Consider the following 15,000-nt stretch of genomic DNA (forward strand, 5'->3'; position numbering starts at 1 on the left):
GTACGGTCCGGAACCCATGGCAGCCGCTCTGGCAGCTGGAGTTTTTCTGAGCTCGATGGCTGACTGTATTGCTAACAACCCCCTCTATGAAGACACGACAAAAGTTTACAGAGATCAGCAATGGTATTGAGACTTCTGCTTTGTTGCTTTGCTGCGTTGGTAATCGATATTATGATCGAATGATGCAGGAATTGGGGAAAAAGAGCACTGAGAGTGCTGGAAGAGTGCTACAGAAAGAATTCTGTGCTGACAGAAACGCTTATCAAATGCACGTCTGACAGATGGGGGAAACAGACTCCTATCAAACTCGCCATTGCCAATCAAAATATGGAGTTTACAGGACACGTTGCTGTTCAGCGGGTGTTATCACGGGCTTGGAATAGAGACTTGGTATCTGAAAACGCAACATGGAAGGTATAATCAACGAGTGAAATATGTGAAAATTCTAGATACTGTGCATACACACACACACACACACACACACACACACACACACACACACACACACACACACACACACACACACACACACACACACACACACACACACACACACACACAAGCACACACACACCTTGATCCTTGAACCTTGAACCTTGAAGCCGTCCATAGTAAAAGAAACTATGATAGCGGGCCCTTGGATTGCGCTCCTGGGCAACTGGCAAATTACTAGGACACAACCGCCTGTGTCTTGTGAGATCGCCGTGTCGTCTAAATGATCTACATTCACATAAGAAACTTTCTCCTTGGAATCGTACATTCGCTGCATATCTGCTTTTCCCACGATTTGTGACTACCTTCTCAACACCCCTTTGACAAAGACTGAACCACCCATTCCGGTCTTGGCATCTCTGGTACGAGATGTTTTGGTAACTACTAATTGCAGATCTTGACTAACTATATCTCTCCATCTCTTTCTTGTTCCATGGCAAGGTCTTGTCTTCCTCAATTTCCCAAACATCAGTTTTTTTGGAAGTCGTTCCTCATTCATTCTACCCACATGACCCAGCCACTTCAATCGCTGCTCCATTATGATGTCAGGGATTGTCCTATGCATGCCAAAATTTTCAGCTAAAACTCGTGTTGTTAACCTCTCCTGCCATTGCTCAAATCTGTTGACTCCAAGTATGGTTCTCACACGACGATTGTGAAAGACATTTGGCCTTTTTGTGTGTTGAGCTATTAGCACCCAAGTTTCAGATCCATACAATAGCACTGCCAAAACCACTGCTCTGTAGACTGCTCTCTTGGTAGCCACTGACAAGTTAGAATTGTTGAAAATAGGACCGCTCAAAGCTCCAAAAGCTTTGAAAGCCTTTCGATCCTACTGGTAACATCTAGTGTGACATCTCCATCTCTTGATAAATTAGACCCCAAGTACGTAAAGCAATCCACCATCTCAATTTCCCCTCCATCAACTAGTAGCGAAGCCATATCCCTGTCATCAATCGCTGTCCCTATTACTATTCCTTTTGTCTTCTGAGTGTTAACAGTCAAACTCCATTTTCTTGCCATATCAACAAACTTTCTAGATGCCATTTCATAGTCCTCACGAGAACCGGAATACAGAGCCACATCATCTGCAAACCCTTGTTCTTCATGATTGCTCTATGTATGATTGGTTTATGACCAGCATGTGCTTGTTGTAGCTTTTGGATACACTTCCATCTAGTCCGGCCATCTTTTACAGCTTGTTCCCCTTGTCTTGCCACTCGACATCCCCATTCTTCTTTGGCTTTATCTACTCCTTTCTTCACAATTCTTTGATGTTCTATAAACACACACACACACACACACACACACACACACACACACACACACACACACACACACACACACACACACACACACACACACACACACACACACAACGCTCTACACCATTTGATGTTGGCAGATTTTTCTATCAGCACATATTCCTTTTCTCGTGCCTTTCCTAATTGAAGTAGAAGAGAAGACAAGTGATTCTTCTACTAAAAGTCAAGCTTACGAGCGACTGCATGAGTCCACATCTAGTCTTGATACAAAGAATGTGAAGGACAAAGGCAAGAAATTATTAAAGAAATTCCCAACGTTTTACACATCTCCAATAGCAAAGTATATTGTCAACTTGGTAAGATAAATTTCTTCCAATATTATGTTGGTTATCTCTATTTACTGTTTGTGCAGACATCCTACTTGGTATTCTTGTGCATCTTCAGCTACAACTTGCTTGTACGATGGGATAACATGACTCCTACGGTACTGGAGATATTGACTATGGTCTGGGTTGTTTCACTTCTTGCAGAGGACTTGCTTATGGTATGTGTGTGTGTGTGTGTGTGTGTGTGTGTGTGTGTGTGTGTGTGAGAGAGAGAGAGAGAGTGTGTGTGTGTGTGTGTCTGTGTGTGTCTGTGTGTGTGTGTGTGTGTGTGTGTGTGTGTGAGAGAGAGAGTGTGTGTGTGTGTGTGTGTGTGTGTGTGTGTGTGTGTGTGTGTGTGTGTGTGAGTGTGTGTCTGTCTGTGTGTGTGTGTGTGTGTGTGTGTGTGTGTGTGTGTGTGTGTGTGTCTGTGTGTGTGTGTCTGTGTGTGTGACTGTCTGTCTGTGTGTCTGTGTGTCTGTGTGTGTGTCTGTCTGTGTGTGTGTGTGTGTGTGTGTGTGTGTGTGTGTGTGTGTGTCTGTGTGCGCGTGCGTGCGTGCAAGCTTCTACGTGCATCTGCATTATGTTTCTCTAAGCCTTCTTTGTTTGCAGATACGATCAACTGTTGGATTTACGTGGTATGACAAGCTATCTAAATGGTTTCGTTACCCATTGAACATCATCAAAGGAGCTGCATTTTGCTTCTACGTCCTCGGCCTATCTCTTCGTTACGTTCCCAACGACGACGACAACTTCTATTCGAGTACTCTTCGATGGGCCAGAATGATGTTCAGCATCGACGTCTGTTTGTTCTTTCTGAGAGGATTAGACTTTTTCTTAGTCCACAAGGAATTGGGACCAAAGTTGTCCATGATATACAAAATGGTAAATATACAAGTTTACATTTACGCTACTAAGTGTCGTGTCTCTCATGTTTGTATACTTACAGATTGGTGATGTGATTGTGTTCATTGCCATTCTTCTCGTCTGGATTCTCAGTTACGGTATAGCAGTACAAGCCCTTCTCTTTCCGTTTCAAGACGCGTCGTGGGAAATGCTGAAAAATGTCTTCTACATACCTTTCTGGCAGCTGCACGGAGAGTTATTTCTCGATTACGTTGAAGGTAAAAAATGGCTCGAAGTCTGCAGCTTTCATTCGTAACTAACGTTTGTTCTAGGTAAAGAAAATAGTAACTGCATTATCTCCCATCATGTGTCAGTGAATGGAACCCTGAGTGATCATACAATATGTCCTCGAAAAGAATGGCTTGTACTCGTGCTATTAGCTGTGTACGTGAGCGTCACCGTCATCATTCTACTCAATCTGCTCATTGCAATTTTCAAGTTAGTTGACTCTTACTAAATGTTTATATATTGTCTAACATAAAATAGAATTATTTTAAAAAGAATTTTTGCTAAACTCTCCTATTGTATAAACATATAATAAAATTACCTAATTACTATATGAAGTTACATATCTGTGCATTAGTATAAACTAAATTGTTTACTTCTCGCAGTGATACTTACAGTACAATACAAAACGAAGCTCATCTGCTTTGGAAGTATCAACGTTACAGAGTCGTGGTCGACTATATTCATAAATCACCCTTTCCGCATCCGTTCGCTTGGCTAACCGTACTTCATCTCATGGTTACTGCCAAACAGCCAAAGAAGGAAGACTCAGGTAAACGACACTACGACCACACTAGCTTATCGACAACACATACACACGCACACCCATTGACTACAGTGTATCAAGCAATTAAGTGAATACCAATTCTATTTTGTCAGCTCTTTACAAGATGAAGAGTGAGCTATCACGTGACCAACTGGATTCGATGGTGACTCTAGAAGCTCAGTCTCTGGAGAGAGTCATCAAGGCCAACAAAGACATTGAGCTGGACTGAAAAAATAGAAAATATTTAGTTGCATATCTAGAGTCGAGTCGTTGCTCTACTGTCTAGATATTTAGAAACGTTAATTAGATCTATCTATACCCCAAGACAATGATTTTTTTTTAATTCTGCTAAATTGTGTGTTGCTTGTCAAGCTTTTCGGCATCTCTGTAATGACAATTATGTATACAGATTACGTGTGCTTGCAGTACCATATTATTACTAGTCTCGGCCTCCCAGAATTGTGTAGCGCCGATTCATCGATTTTGAATCGGCGTACACGGCCGAGCCTATATATCTGTTATTACTCAGAGGCGTCTCTATACACAGCTCTGTTATTACCCAGAGCCGTTATTTACCGAGAGCACGAGTTTGCCTTGGACTCCACCGAGCCGCATGTGCTTCTTGTTTTTGCCACAGATTCTAATTTCCTGACAACAATTTTGAAATCCAAATTACTCAGTTTGAAAACCTTAAAACACAAATTTTAAGGTTTGCATGATAGGATGGCATTTCGTTGGAATATCAATGTAAGATTTGATTTTAGAGATTTTGGTATTTAGTAAAACTACTTAGTTACCATGGTTACGAGAAGAACTGCTTAACAGTGATATTATTATATAATAATAATTATATGATACGTTTGTTTAGTTTGTGCAGTTCTCCTTCTAACAATTAAATAACTAATATATTTTTAGTTACGTTAGTTATGAGTCGTTCTCTGTGTCATCCTTGGCAGTACGTGCTGCGCATTATAACGTATTTATTCATTGCTGTATAATAAGATTACAATATTCATCCGCATTCAGACAGAATCAAAGCGTTGAAGAAATGAGTAGCGCGCGCAAACATTTATATAATCACGTCTACCTAGCGCACTCTAGGCCGTTTATAGAGTTTGAAACTTTGTTGCACCTGTTAGTGTAGAGGCAATTTAGTTTTAAGAGAATAATGGTAGAAGAATATTGATTTCTAAAAGTACAGTACTTTGTAGCTAGTGCGCATGCCTGCACGTGTCATTTGTAAGCGGGCGTAATGAGTAGCATTTAGTCGCCGTAGGCTCCGACCTAAACTCTCGCCATTCATTTGCCTCAATTTACGCTATACAGCTCTTCACATCGCAATGGCTGCAGTTTCTCTCATGTAACCTTTCTCATGGCTGCATGAGCGTGTGTGCTCATGCATGCACTCTCCTAGGCGTTCGATAAAACAACCAGAACAATTAGAGTTGGCATGTATTTGCATTTGTAAAGTAGAATGTACAGTTTGTCACTAAACATCCTAAGTAAGTTAGAGAGCACAGAACTAGCACAAATCATCTAACCCATTCCGGTGTCTGTGTTATATCTGGATTAATAACCTGTCCGATTAGTCAACTGGACGCCGGTTAATTAACCGGACGTCCAGATTATAAACAGGACATCCTGATTCCTAACTAGTTAACCTTTTGGCGGGTTAATCAACTGGACGCCCAGATTTTAAACGGGACATCCCGATTCCTAACCAGTTAGCCATTTGTACAGTTAATTAAGTAACTAGTTGTCAGGTCTCTGCAATCCGGATGAAGAACTGATTACTACATGACTCTCTTATCCACTTTAGCAAATAGTATACACCTCGACGGTAACATTAAGGTATAACGACCAACAAAATGTCACCGAACAATCATGCATGCATTATCCATGTAATGATCAAATAATGTAATGCAACTTATATAAATTAGTTATAATTATCATTTAGCTAATTAAATGATTTTATTAGTAGTTTTTCTTCTTTTTTGACTCTTACAGTGAGAGCGTCTCTTATGTCGAGGGACGCAATTGTGACGAGTTCGAAACGGTTCTTCTCCACATAGTATCGAAAAACCTTGTCCTCGTCGTCTTTGGGGTCCTTCAAGTGAGAGATGATCCGGTTAGCATGCTTCTTCCATATAACTCCACTGGCTGAAGGCTTCGATTCCGTCTTTCTAAACTTCTGAGCAATAACAGAGTCGCACTGAGCCCTGTCGACCATTTCCGCGCCAAGACAACACCAGTGCCGTATAAGTAACCGGACATCCGGTTAGTAATCGGGCTGTCCGGGCTAGAAACCGGGATGATGGTTAGCAGGCAAGTTGTAACATCTGCACGCGTAAAGTGAGGCTGTTTATACTATGACTAACGGACGAGCCTGTTGCCTAGACGACGAGAGTGGCAGACAACATGTACACGTTGCAAAAATACGGATTTAAGCAAAGTAGATTGTGCACGTGGATCTGTGTCCTTTTTACTCTATATAATATCTTCTTCGGTTTGTGAAGCGATCTAGAGACATTGTTGCAGTAGTCAGTGTTGAAGCGCTCTGATAGAGAATAAGTGAACGATGGTAGTGATTACGTTTCTTCGTCTTTCTGTTTTTGTTTGTTTGGCTGTGCAGTCTTTTGGAGTGACAAACGACAATGTGAAAGATTAATTCACTGTTGTCTACTACCAGAGACTAAGATATTAGCTCTAACTGTCTGTATTCATGCGTGTGGTTTGCTACTATCTAACTTTAATACACGTGTGTTTGTGTGTGTGTGTGTGTGTGTGTGTGTGTGTGTGTGTGTGTGTGTGTGTGTGTGTGTGTGTGTGTGTGTGTGCGTGTATGTGTGTGTGTGTGTGTGTGTGTGTGTGTGTGTGTGTGTGTGTGTGTGTGTGACGGTTTCGTTGTATAGTTTTCTTGTTCTGTAGGCTGGTGAGTCGAACACTCTGCAGCAGTACGCCATGCAACGTGATTGGTTTCCCTGGCCCTATCGGTCTGACTGCAATTCCTGGACCTGCTGTCTCGTCTGGAGCAGTGGGAAGAACCGGAGAGCCCGTAAATATAAACTAAATTGCAAAACCGACAGTATAAGTTATAATAAAAGATATTGTTATTATAGGGCCCCGCCGGACCTCGAGGATTACCCGGAATCATGGCAACAAAAGGTGAAAGAGGGACGCCGGGAAGCTCATGGCAAATGACAATCATTGTTACATTCAGACCTCGTTTATATAAACAATAAAGTACTGAACGTCTGTTTAATTAATTAAATGCATAATTACACTGCAATGCAGTAGCAGATGGCTTGTATACAAAAACTCTTATTCAAATACTTTTACTTTATAGTGCTACTCGTGTAGGGTGAGCTTGGTGCACGAAGCAAAGTAGGTGCCAAAGGAGGGAAAAGAGAAGTAAGAGCGATGAATTAGATTGTTCTTTGATGTACATTTGGAAACTGGCCGTTGGATTTGTTTGCGTCGATTTACAGAAAGGAGCACCGTGACTGGTTTCTAGGGAAGACGTTGACGAATGGAAGCAACTCGTTGAGAACTTGACAATAAGTTTGCAGGTAGATAGACAGTTTACTGTTCTTATTGATTTTGTAATATTAAGTAACTGTTATCGTCTCTTTGTAGTGGCTACATGTACAGGTTGCTAAACAATTAAACCAGATTTGAAACCGAACACTGTACTGCATGTACGTCTAGCTAATATACGTAATGCCTGCTTTTAGATAATTGATATAAAAAACAACACATCAGAAACTCGAGAGGCAAATGCTGTTTGGAAGGTAGTCAATACAACCAAGCAGCTGAAACTGGATCGGTCACTATATCATAACAGTCGATTTGAGACAACATTTTGTGTATCTGATTATGGCTACGATGCATCTAGATTCTTCGAGTACAGGCGAATGGCGTAGCGAAAGGAGATCTAGAAAGCAGTTCAAAATATTTGCAAACATACTTCAATTGTGATACTATCGGTAGTCCTTGGCAATCTGGTGAGTCAGATGGTCCTTTTTGTAATATGGATTCTTATCCAATTGAGAAAGATGTGAGAGCTTCCTCGTTTAAAATGGTTGTAGAATCTTTACGTGGCGTCGGTGGTGGAAACATTAGGTTTACTTTGATAAAATTCAAAGTTGTAGGAAAACGGTCACGTTGAAAGTCTTTACTGGGAACAGCACATGTTGTGCGAATAGACACTCTGTATAGCTATATAGACTTCGAACTCACTGATGCATGTGTAGTTGTTAGCTGTAAGTTAGATACTGCATAGTGGTGCCCTATGTTGTCAGAATATGTTTCAAAGAATCATCAATGCTCATTGCCACGATTACAGACTACTAGACAATGGCAAATTTTGCAAGATCCTATTTCGTTTGTATTATCTACATTAAAGCTGATGACAAATATTTCGTGTTTGTGTACCACAGCCCTTATATATATATATATATATATATATATATATATATATATATATATATATGATGATGATGATGATGATGATGATGATGATGGCATGTCCACTGATAACAGTGATGACTCTCTTTAGTGTCCTCTGTGTCTCTGGTGGGATTTAACACCTGCTTTTGAACGGCATTCCTTTCCACAAGATTGACAAACAAATGACTTGTTGGTAGGACCAATTTGTTCTTTCCGTTTCTGACGTTGAGCTTGAAGATGTCTAATACGATTTTCTTCAAACTGTTGGAGTGATGAATGGCAGAGAGATCTCCAGTTTGTTCTATCACTGGATAGTTTCTCAAAATGCAGGAAGTCAATCCCACAAGATTTCATATTAGCCTTGATAGAATCTTTATAACGTAATTTAGGACCACCTTGATGACATATATATATATATATATATATATATATATATATATATATATATATATATATATATATATATGCCGGGCCGAGCTGCGTATTTGGATGTGACTGTTAGGAAATTTCTACAGGCATCATATCTCCTAGAATCAGCCACCCAACCAGAAGTAGCAGCTGCTGGAGGAGACTCCGAGAAGATTGCACGGTATGAAGATGAAGTTAAAGGTACATTTCGGTCACATGCGCTAGCAAACTGCGCCCCGCATACACCTTTGATTGTTGGTTACCAACAATCAAATTGAGACATTTGACGCATTTCCAGAACAAAATATGCTTACGTATGCTTTTAACTGACTAAATGATAAATTCTATCGGACGCGTATGTAACATTTTCGATCGCGACTCCAACTTAGCTACCTTAGATCGCAGTCTGCCTAGCGTGCAGTTTGGTTCAATAGATGAAACACCTATGCACAACTTACTCATACTTATCAGACGGGCAACGGTTTTATAGCGTAACGCCGAAGAGGTTTTCTAGCCATCACGTGTAACATCACGTGACATCGACAGCATGTCTGCTCCTGTTGTAAGGCTTCCTTCCGTGATTCCGCGGAAGCGCGGGGGACGACGAAACAGGTCTGGACGCCGATGCCGCTCGCCTTCGGATCCTTTTGTTAGTGTTCGCGTGCGGCAAACGACGTATGAACAACTGACTTCGCTAAAAGATTCTCTGTCTCTTCGGACTATGAACAGCGTTGTCCTACATCTTCTGTCAATTTACGAAAGTTGCAAGTTAGTAACAACATTTTCAAGTTCTCTAGTGTAGTCCATCGTGAAATTTTATGTGTAGAAGTAGAAGAAGCGACTCTTCAGATCGAATTGCAAGTGACAACTCATTGGAAGACTCAAGGACAACTCCAGACTTGGGAGGAGATGACACTTCCAGCATGTTCATGCAACAGACATTTGGTATCATGTACTGTAGTAAAATTAACTACTTTTAGTAGTAGCTAATCAAGATTTGCCGCTTGTCCTCAGTTACCTCTACCCCAGTCAGACACGGACAGAGTTTGGGTTCTGCACGAACAATCAGACAGAAAGACTTCTTTACCAGGTGACTGGTCATAATTGTACAATGCTTTGTATCTGCAGATTTCTATATATAACATCTACAATTTTTCCATAGCAAAGAGTCAACAGAAATACACTTTGAGGAAACAGAGGATACCCAACTAAGCTCCCTGGAGTCTGAAAGTGATTCTGCTGAAGTGGGTGATCAAAGAGAAACGTGTTTGAGCTCAGAACAGTACGTTCCAATGCTCACTTTACGTGCATTTCCCTTAGGAAATGTTTTATCATCTAGACATGAATTGCTGTTGTCCTTTCTCATTGACTCAGACTCAGCTGATGAGGAATATGAACCTGATAGGTAAGAAATCGCAAGCCTGAACTGCGTATGTTGTAGTAAACTGTCTTTCACGTGTATCTCCATAGTGAAGAATCAGAATATGAGGATGACTCAATGATGGACGAACTAGATGCAAGCTTTCTAGATGATCCAGTCATGGCAGATGTTGCTTTCAAAGAAGCCCCAGAGATTGTGACAGGCAGTAGAGATGGTAAGAAACATTTAACACTGAATTGGATGCAGAGGAAATGTAGAGTCTACTTTCACACAGTGTATCTCATTGTATTGTATAATTTATTATCCAACCTCTATTATCATAGGCAACAATTCTGAATCGTTTTTGACAGCAAGCAGGCTAGAAAATAGTCCTGAAGAAGCTGTGAATGAACAACGTGTTGTGTGTGATGTTGACTGTATAATCCAGCTTCTGGGCAAAATCTGCAGACAACCAAATTGCCAGGCATCAATTTCTTATAAAAAGAATAACATAGGGTGTACACTGAACATCCAGTGGAAATGTCTCCAAGGCCACAGTGGCAAATGGAGCAGTTCCAAGAGATGCTACTCCAGAAATGGGTACCCTTTTTTTGTTAACAATGTCTTGATGGCATCTTCAATTCTTTTGTCTGGCAACAACTTCAGCAAAATTGCTCTTTTCTGTACATCGTTCAATCTGCAACACATCAAAACAACCACTTTCTATCAAGTACAAAGACATTATCTATGTCCAACAATTGAGAGCTATTGGAATGAACAGAACGGAAAAATTTTGTCAGCAATCGGTGATAAACCTCTAGTTGTTAGTGGAGATGGACGAAATGATTCCCCAGGATTCTCAGCACAGTACTGTCTGTACTCAGTCATGGACAATGAAACAAACGTCAGTACGGATGGAAAAGCTAGGGCTTCAACGTGCTCTTGCAGCTCTGAAGGGTACAGTCAACATAGTTGAACTTGTCACTGATGCGTCGACATCTATTGCTGCGATGATGTGTCAGTATTTGACTGTCAGTCACAATTTAGTCTAACTATGTGTAAGTTTTTTTCCATGTAGCTCGGGACCTAGAGTACAAGAACATATTTCATTCGTTGGATGTCTGGCATAAGGCTAAGAAATTGGCCAAAACCTTGTCAGAGGTAACTGTTTTCATTGCCATAGTCATTTTGGTTATAACACCACATTTAGGCATCAAAGAAGAAAGGAATGGGAAGTCTGAGAGAATGGAAGCGTTCCATCATCAACCATTTCTGGTGGTGTTGTGCACAATGTGATGGTAACGTGGAGATATTGACGGTACTCCACTAATTTCACTAATGAAAAGTTATAGAAATTTATGTCATTCTTCTTTTATTTAACTACATAGAATAGATGGGTTTCTGTTCTGCACCATGTCAGCGGTGAGCATGAATGGGCTACAGGGCAATGTCACCACAGTACATTGACAGCTGACGATGTGAACGAACAAGGGAAACAGCCTATATCTGTTGACTCTGGCACCAATGCAGATGCTACGTGACATTGTACTGAACAGCAGGTGGCTAAATACACTTGGGTACTATATCAGATGCAGGTTCCATTTATACTTCTCAGTAGCATCTCTATGCACTAGATCCCATGCTTGCTTATAGGCACATTGGCTTACTAGAGAGCTACCATAACTTGGTCTTGAAGTATGCATCAAAGAGAACTTGTTATAGGTACAGTGGCATGCGTGCTTTTTTGTATCTTTTTATATCACCATGAACTTTCCATCAGGTACAATGCATTCAGAGCACGCTGTTTGCTGGCAGCAATTGATCATAACCACCACATTACTCGGGAATACAAAGAGCACCAAAGTACTAGAGAAACAAGGTTCCAACGTAAATACAACAAGTCATCTGGCCAGTGGACAGTCACCAAAGTCAAAGTCAACAAAACATACAGCTACTTACCTGAATTGACGAGAAGATGCCTCCAGATGCGAATGTCAGCGTCAGGAACAATAGATGACAGAACACAAATCGCTGCAGAACATCCTTGTCACATTGCTCCTACAATAGCTCCAATACCACCACCTCCAACAGCAAAGTTAATTCAGAGACAAAGTAGTCGTGCAGGTAATCTGTTGAAAAGATAAAGATAAACACAACAGCAACTGAAAGCTGCAGCATCCTGTTCGTTAGGAGAGGCAGCATTGTAGAAGACTGTGGCATCAAGACTATAGATACCCAATGTGGCAGCGGAAGGTGGTGGTGGAAGGTGGTGGAAGGTGGTGGTGGAAGGTGGTGGAAGGTGGTGGTGGAAGGTGGTGGAAGGTGGTGGTGGAAGGTGGTGGAAGGTGGTGGTGGAAGGTGGTGGAAGGTGGTGGTGGAAGGTGGTGGAAGGTGGTGGTGGAAGGTGGTGGAAGGTGGTGGTGGTAGTTGGGGTCACGTAAACATTTACAATTCTTGTCGATGCTGTATAATTTTTTTGTGTTAACAGACAGAGTCAACATGAAGAGAATTAACTTACTAAATTAATTACTCCTGTAACCCATGTAATCCCCTGTAGGAGACGGATACCAGTGCCGTATGCAGCACACAGCACAAGAAGGATCAACTCGACGGTTTCCCCGTCCAAGGTAGCCATATTGGCCCAACACATACTGTCTGTATGCTGCTTTCCGATAGCCGGCAGAAGAATAGTCTGGACGCAGGTTTAATACGTCAGCACGATATCTAATGTTAAGTTGAAGAACATCTGGATCTAGGACCGTTGAACGGAAATTCTGCTGGGTACTGGTACAGTTAACAAGGCCACAACACACGTTCTCCCTGGCTGTTGGCATTTCTCTGCACCGCCCACACTTGCACCAATTTGGTGGAGATGGGTTGGGTGGCCCAGCAAATGGATGGTCTGGTTGTTCCAAGCTTGTTACAGGTAGCTCAGAAAATTCTTGTGCAAGTGGCAAGAGAGACCTATGTTGTAAGAGAAATTGTACCAGTAGGCCTTTTGTCTGCTCTCCAGTAAGAGAACTCACATATTCCTGCAATTAGAATGTTACAATTATTGCTCTTCTGTTGTAGCAGTCAACAGCATATAAATGGAATATCTATTGCCACATGACCAAGACCATGGCAGAAAGAACTAAATCTACACAGCAGTTCTTGTGAATAGACAAAAGCTTGGTCACCATAATGCACCACCACCACCACCACCACCATGCACATTATGATGTCATCACAGTCCATACCACAAATGCACATCCCAACTGCCTTCACTGCCACCTAGCACAATGCACACACTCACTGTCATCATCATCATCATCACCACCACCACCACAACACACAATTATACCAAAACACTAAACCTTTAGATAGTGTTTGTGTAGTTAAATTGTGTTCTTTATACTTTTAATAGTGCTTACAACATATGGAATAATTATAGAAAAATCATTGTAATATAGTTCATATTGAACAAAAGAAACGTACATCATGCAGATATCAATTCACCCTGACTTCATCTCCCGAATAGAAGCGCTCCCTCGGAGGAAGCTGACGATGGACAGCACTCGCAGATGACGGATCATTTGTGGCGTCAGCCTATATTTACAGGGGTTTTGGAGTTCCAATTTGTACACTCGTAACTACATCAACCTACCCTATTTGTGCAACACGTGCGGCTACAGTTACACAAAGGCGTGCAGTTGATCTTGTTTGCCTTGCAAACGCATCCACGACCACTTGACCGCGCTCTGGCACACTTGCTCTTCTTAGTGCAACCACAAATCACCTAGAACCACGCAATTTTACCGCACACCGAAGGGGGCCCTGTCGTAAAAACTGGACTCAACTGTAACTTCGCGTTCCATTTCTCGTTCACTGGATGAGTCTGAATCGCTGTTGCAAGTCACTTCCATCAGGGCAGCCATCGCTTCTTTGCGCAAATGTTAGCGCGCGTTTCTGAAATTTTGAGTTAACGCATATCTCCGAAATGTACCTTTAAATATCATGTAAAGTTTAACTTTAGCATTCAACTGCATCATGGACCTTGCGAGCAACACGTCACGCGCCCTTACTAATTGTCGACAGTAGCAAGGCTTCTACTGGTCTGTAGTCTGCAGTCTGCGTTTTGCAGCCACCGTCGCTGCAGCTACCGTCGCTGCAGCTACCGTCGCTGCATACACCGAACAGTTTTGACGTAGGAAAATGCAATGCTGCATTAGCGTTACAGAAGACAGTGGAGCATGCATGCAGTACTGTAAACAAGCGTCATTCATTGAGTGCGACATGTTGATATTCAATTCCTATATATTTATTTTATTTAATTAGGTATTTAGTTGTAAGCCAGCATCCGTACACGCCTCCACAATCATTATGGCTGTGGTAATTAGTTAATTAAGTCAAGATGCTATAATTTAGTTTTGTTTTGAGTATACATATTAGTTATTTAGTCGCCTATATTTTCAACCAGAATTTTTGGGCAATTAGCAACTGTTAGAAACACTTTCTGAAAAATGGTCTGCAAGTACAAAAGCAAATCGTCTGGAACGGTTCCTACGGCCCTGATATAAATTATATAGGTCTGGTCTCTGGTGAAAATTCACTCTACAGTAGAAAAAGTGGAACCAGCCGAACCAGTTCCTACGGCCTTAAGTCTCTGCCTAGATATAGAAGAAAGCATTATAGATATTTGAAGTAATTTTATTGGCAACATAGTGCACCACAACGCATAATAGAGCTATAGTTACCAAGATATTCAGTGAGTTCAAGATACACAATGTTGAGACGTTCACGCGTGCTGTTCATATCTAAGTATATAGAGACGTTCAACGTTACTACTTTTCTGCAACTTTGAATTTTATCAACGTAAACTTGATGTTTCCACTACCAACGCCACTGGAAAGCGTAACAGCCAATGTAATTGAAGGAGCCTTCACTTCTCTTTCAATTGGATAAGAATCCATTTGACGAAGAGGACCTCCTGCCACACCAGATTGC

The 15,000-nt window shown here is 41.4% G+C and overlaps 4 protein-coding genes and 1 long non-coding RNA gene across 6 annotated transcripts in view; 3 read left to right on the top strand and 2 right to left on the bottom strand.

Moving 5' to 3' along the window:
* LOC134180866 (transient receptor potential cation channel subfamily M member-like 2) overlaps window positions 1-4,026 on the top strand; it is a 9,440-nt gene extending 5,414 nt beyond the window's left edge. Inside the window, exons 10-18 of the mRNA XM_062648051.1 lie at window positions 1-123; window positions 189-414; window positions 2,030-2,113; window positions 2,170-2,301; window positions 2,732-3,004; window positions 3,069-3,243; window positions 3,298-3,463; window positions 3,637-3,803; window positions 3,911-4,026. The exon at window positions 1-123 is cut by the window's left edge and continues 191 nt beyond it. Of these exons, the coding sequence (XP_062504035.1) occupies window positions 1-123; window positions 189-414; window positions 2,030-2,113; window positions 2,170-2,301; window positions 2,732-3,004; window positions 3,069-3,243; window positions 3,298-3,463; window positions 3,637-3,803; window positions 3,911-4,026 (1,462 nt within the window). The remainder of the gene's footprint in view (window positions 124-188; window positions 415-2,029; window positions 2,114-2,169; window positions 2,302-2,731; window positions 3,005-3,068; window positions 3,244-3,297; window positions 3,464-3,636; window positions 3,804-3,910) is intronic.
* A 2,082-nt stretch (window positions 4,027-6,108) lies between these two features.
* Window positions 6,109-7,965, top strand: LOC134180867 (collagen alpha-2(I) chain-like). Its single transcript, XM_062648053.1, has 5 exons — window positions 6,109-6,122; window positions 6,726-6,852; window positions 6,917-7,006; window positions 7,158-7,208; window positions 7,693-7,965. Exons 1-5 carry the CDS (start codon window positions 6,109-6,111, stop codon window positions 7,963-7,965), a joined length of 555 nt encoding a protein of 184 aa, XP_062504037.1.
* A 1,861-nt stretch (window positions 7,966-9,826) lies between these two features.
* Window positions 9,827-10,266, top strand: LOC134181107 (uncharacterized). The gene is made up of 3 exons (XR_009970081.1): window positions 9,827-9,936; window positions 9,994-10,059; window positions 10,125-10,266. It is a non-coding gene; the product is annotated as an uncharacterized LOC134181107 (long non-coding RNA).
* Window positions 10,267-10,313: 47 nt separating this feature from the next.
* LOC134181106 (uncharacterized) lies at window positions 10,314-13,940 on the bottom strand. 2 transcript variants are annotated; one of them, XR_009970080.1, is made up of 5 exons: window positions 13,854-13,940; window positions 13,661-13,792; window positions 13,492-13,602; window positions 11,974-12,143; window positions 10,314-10,711 (listed from the first exon to the last, which is right to left on the bottom strand). XR_009970080.1 is itself a non-coding variant. In XM_062648311.1 (5 exons), exons 1-4 carry the CDS (start codon window positions 13,929-13,931, stop codon window positions 12,111-12,113), a joined length of 333 nt encoding a protein of 110 aa, XP_062504295.1. In that variant the 5' UTR covers window positions 13,932-13,934; the 3' UTR covers window positions 10,314-10,711; window positions 11,974-12,110. The 2 variants fall into 2 exon arrangements, 1 of the variants encoding a protein (XP_062504295.1); XM_062648311.1 differs by having other exon boundaries at window positions 13,513-13,602; window positions 13,854-13,934.
* A 756-nt stretch (window positions 13,941-14,696) lies between these two features.
* The window catches only part of LOC134181645 (uncharacterized), a 4,322-nt gene continuing 4,018 nt past the window's right edge, over window positions 14,697-15,000 (bottom strand). The window contains exon 7 of the mRNA XM_062648911.1: window positions 14,697-15,000. This exon is cut by the window's right edge and continues 269 nt beyond it. Coding sequence (XP_062504895.1) covers window positions 14,838-15,000 — 163 coding nt within the window. The 3' untranslated portion in view covers window positions 14,697-14,837.

Source organism: Corticium candelabrum, chromosome 6, assembly GCF_963422355.1.
Source record: "Corticium candelabrum chromosome 6, ooCorCand1.1, whole genome shotgun sequence".
Taxonomy (NCBI): Eukaryota; Metazoa; Porifera; class Homoscleromorpha; order Homosclerophorida; family Plakinidae; genus Corticium; species Corticium candelabrum.

What these genes read in the sequence shown, in the direction of transcription:
- LOC134180867 (XM_062648053.1), top strand. An exon ending in CATGGCAAATGACAATCATT is followed by an intron (nt 7,007 to 7,157) that starts GTTACATTCAGA and finishes CTACTCGTGTAG; the next exon opens with GGTGAGCTTGGTGCACGAAG. An exon ending in CCAAAGGAGGGAAAAGAGAA is followed by an intron (nt 7,209 to 7,692) that starts GTAAGAGCGATG and finishes CGATGCATCTAG; the next exon opens with ATTCTTCGAGTACAGGCGAA.
- LOC134181106 (XM_062648311.1), bottom strand. Translation starts at nt 13,931, where the DNA reads ATGGCTGCCCTGATGGAAGTGACTTGCAACAGCGATTCAGACTCATCC. An exon ending in AAATGGAACGCGAAGTTACA is followed by an intron (nt 13,793 to 13,853) that starts GTTGAGTCCAGT and finishes GCGTGGTTCTAG; the next exon opens with GTGATTTGTGGTTGCACTAA. An exon ending in GCACGTGTTGCACAAATAGG is followed by an intron (nt 13,603 to 13,660) that starts GTAGGTTGATGT and finishes CTGTAAATATAG; the next exon opens with GCTGACGCCACAAATGATCC.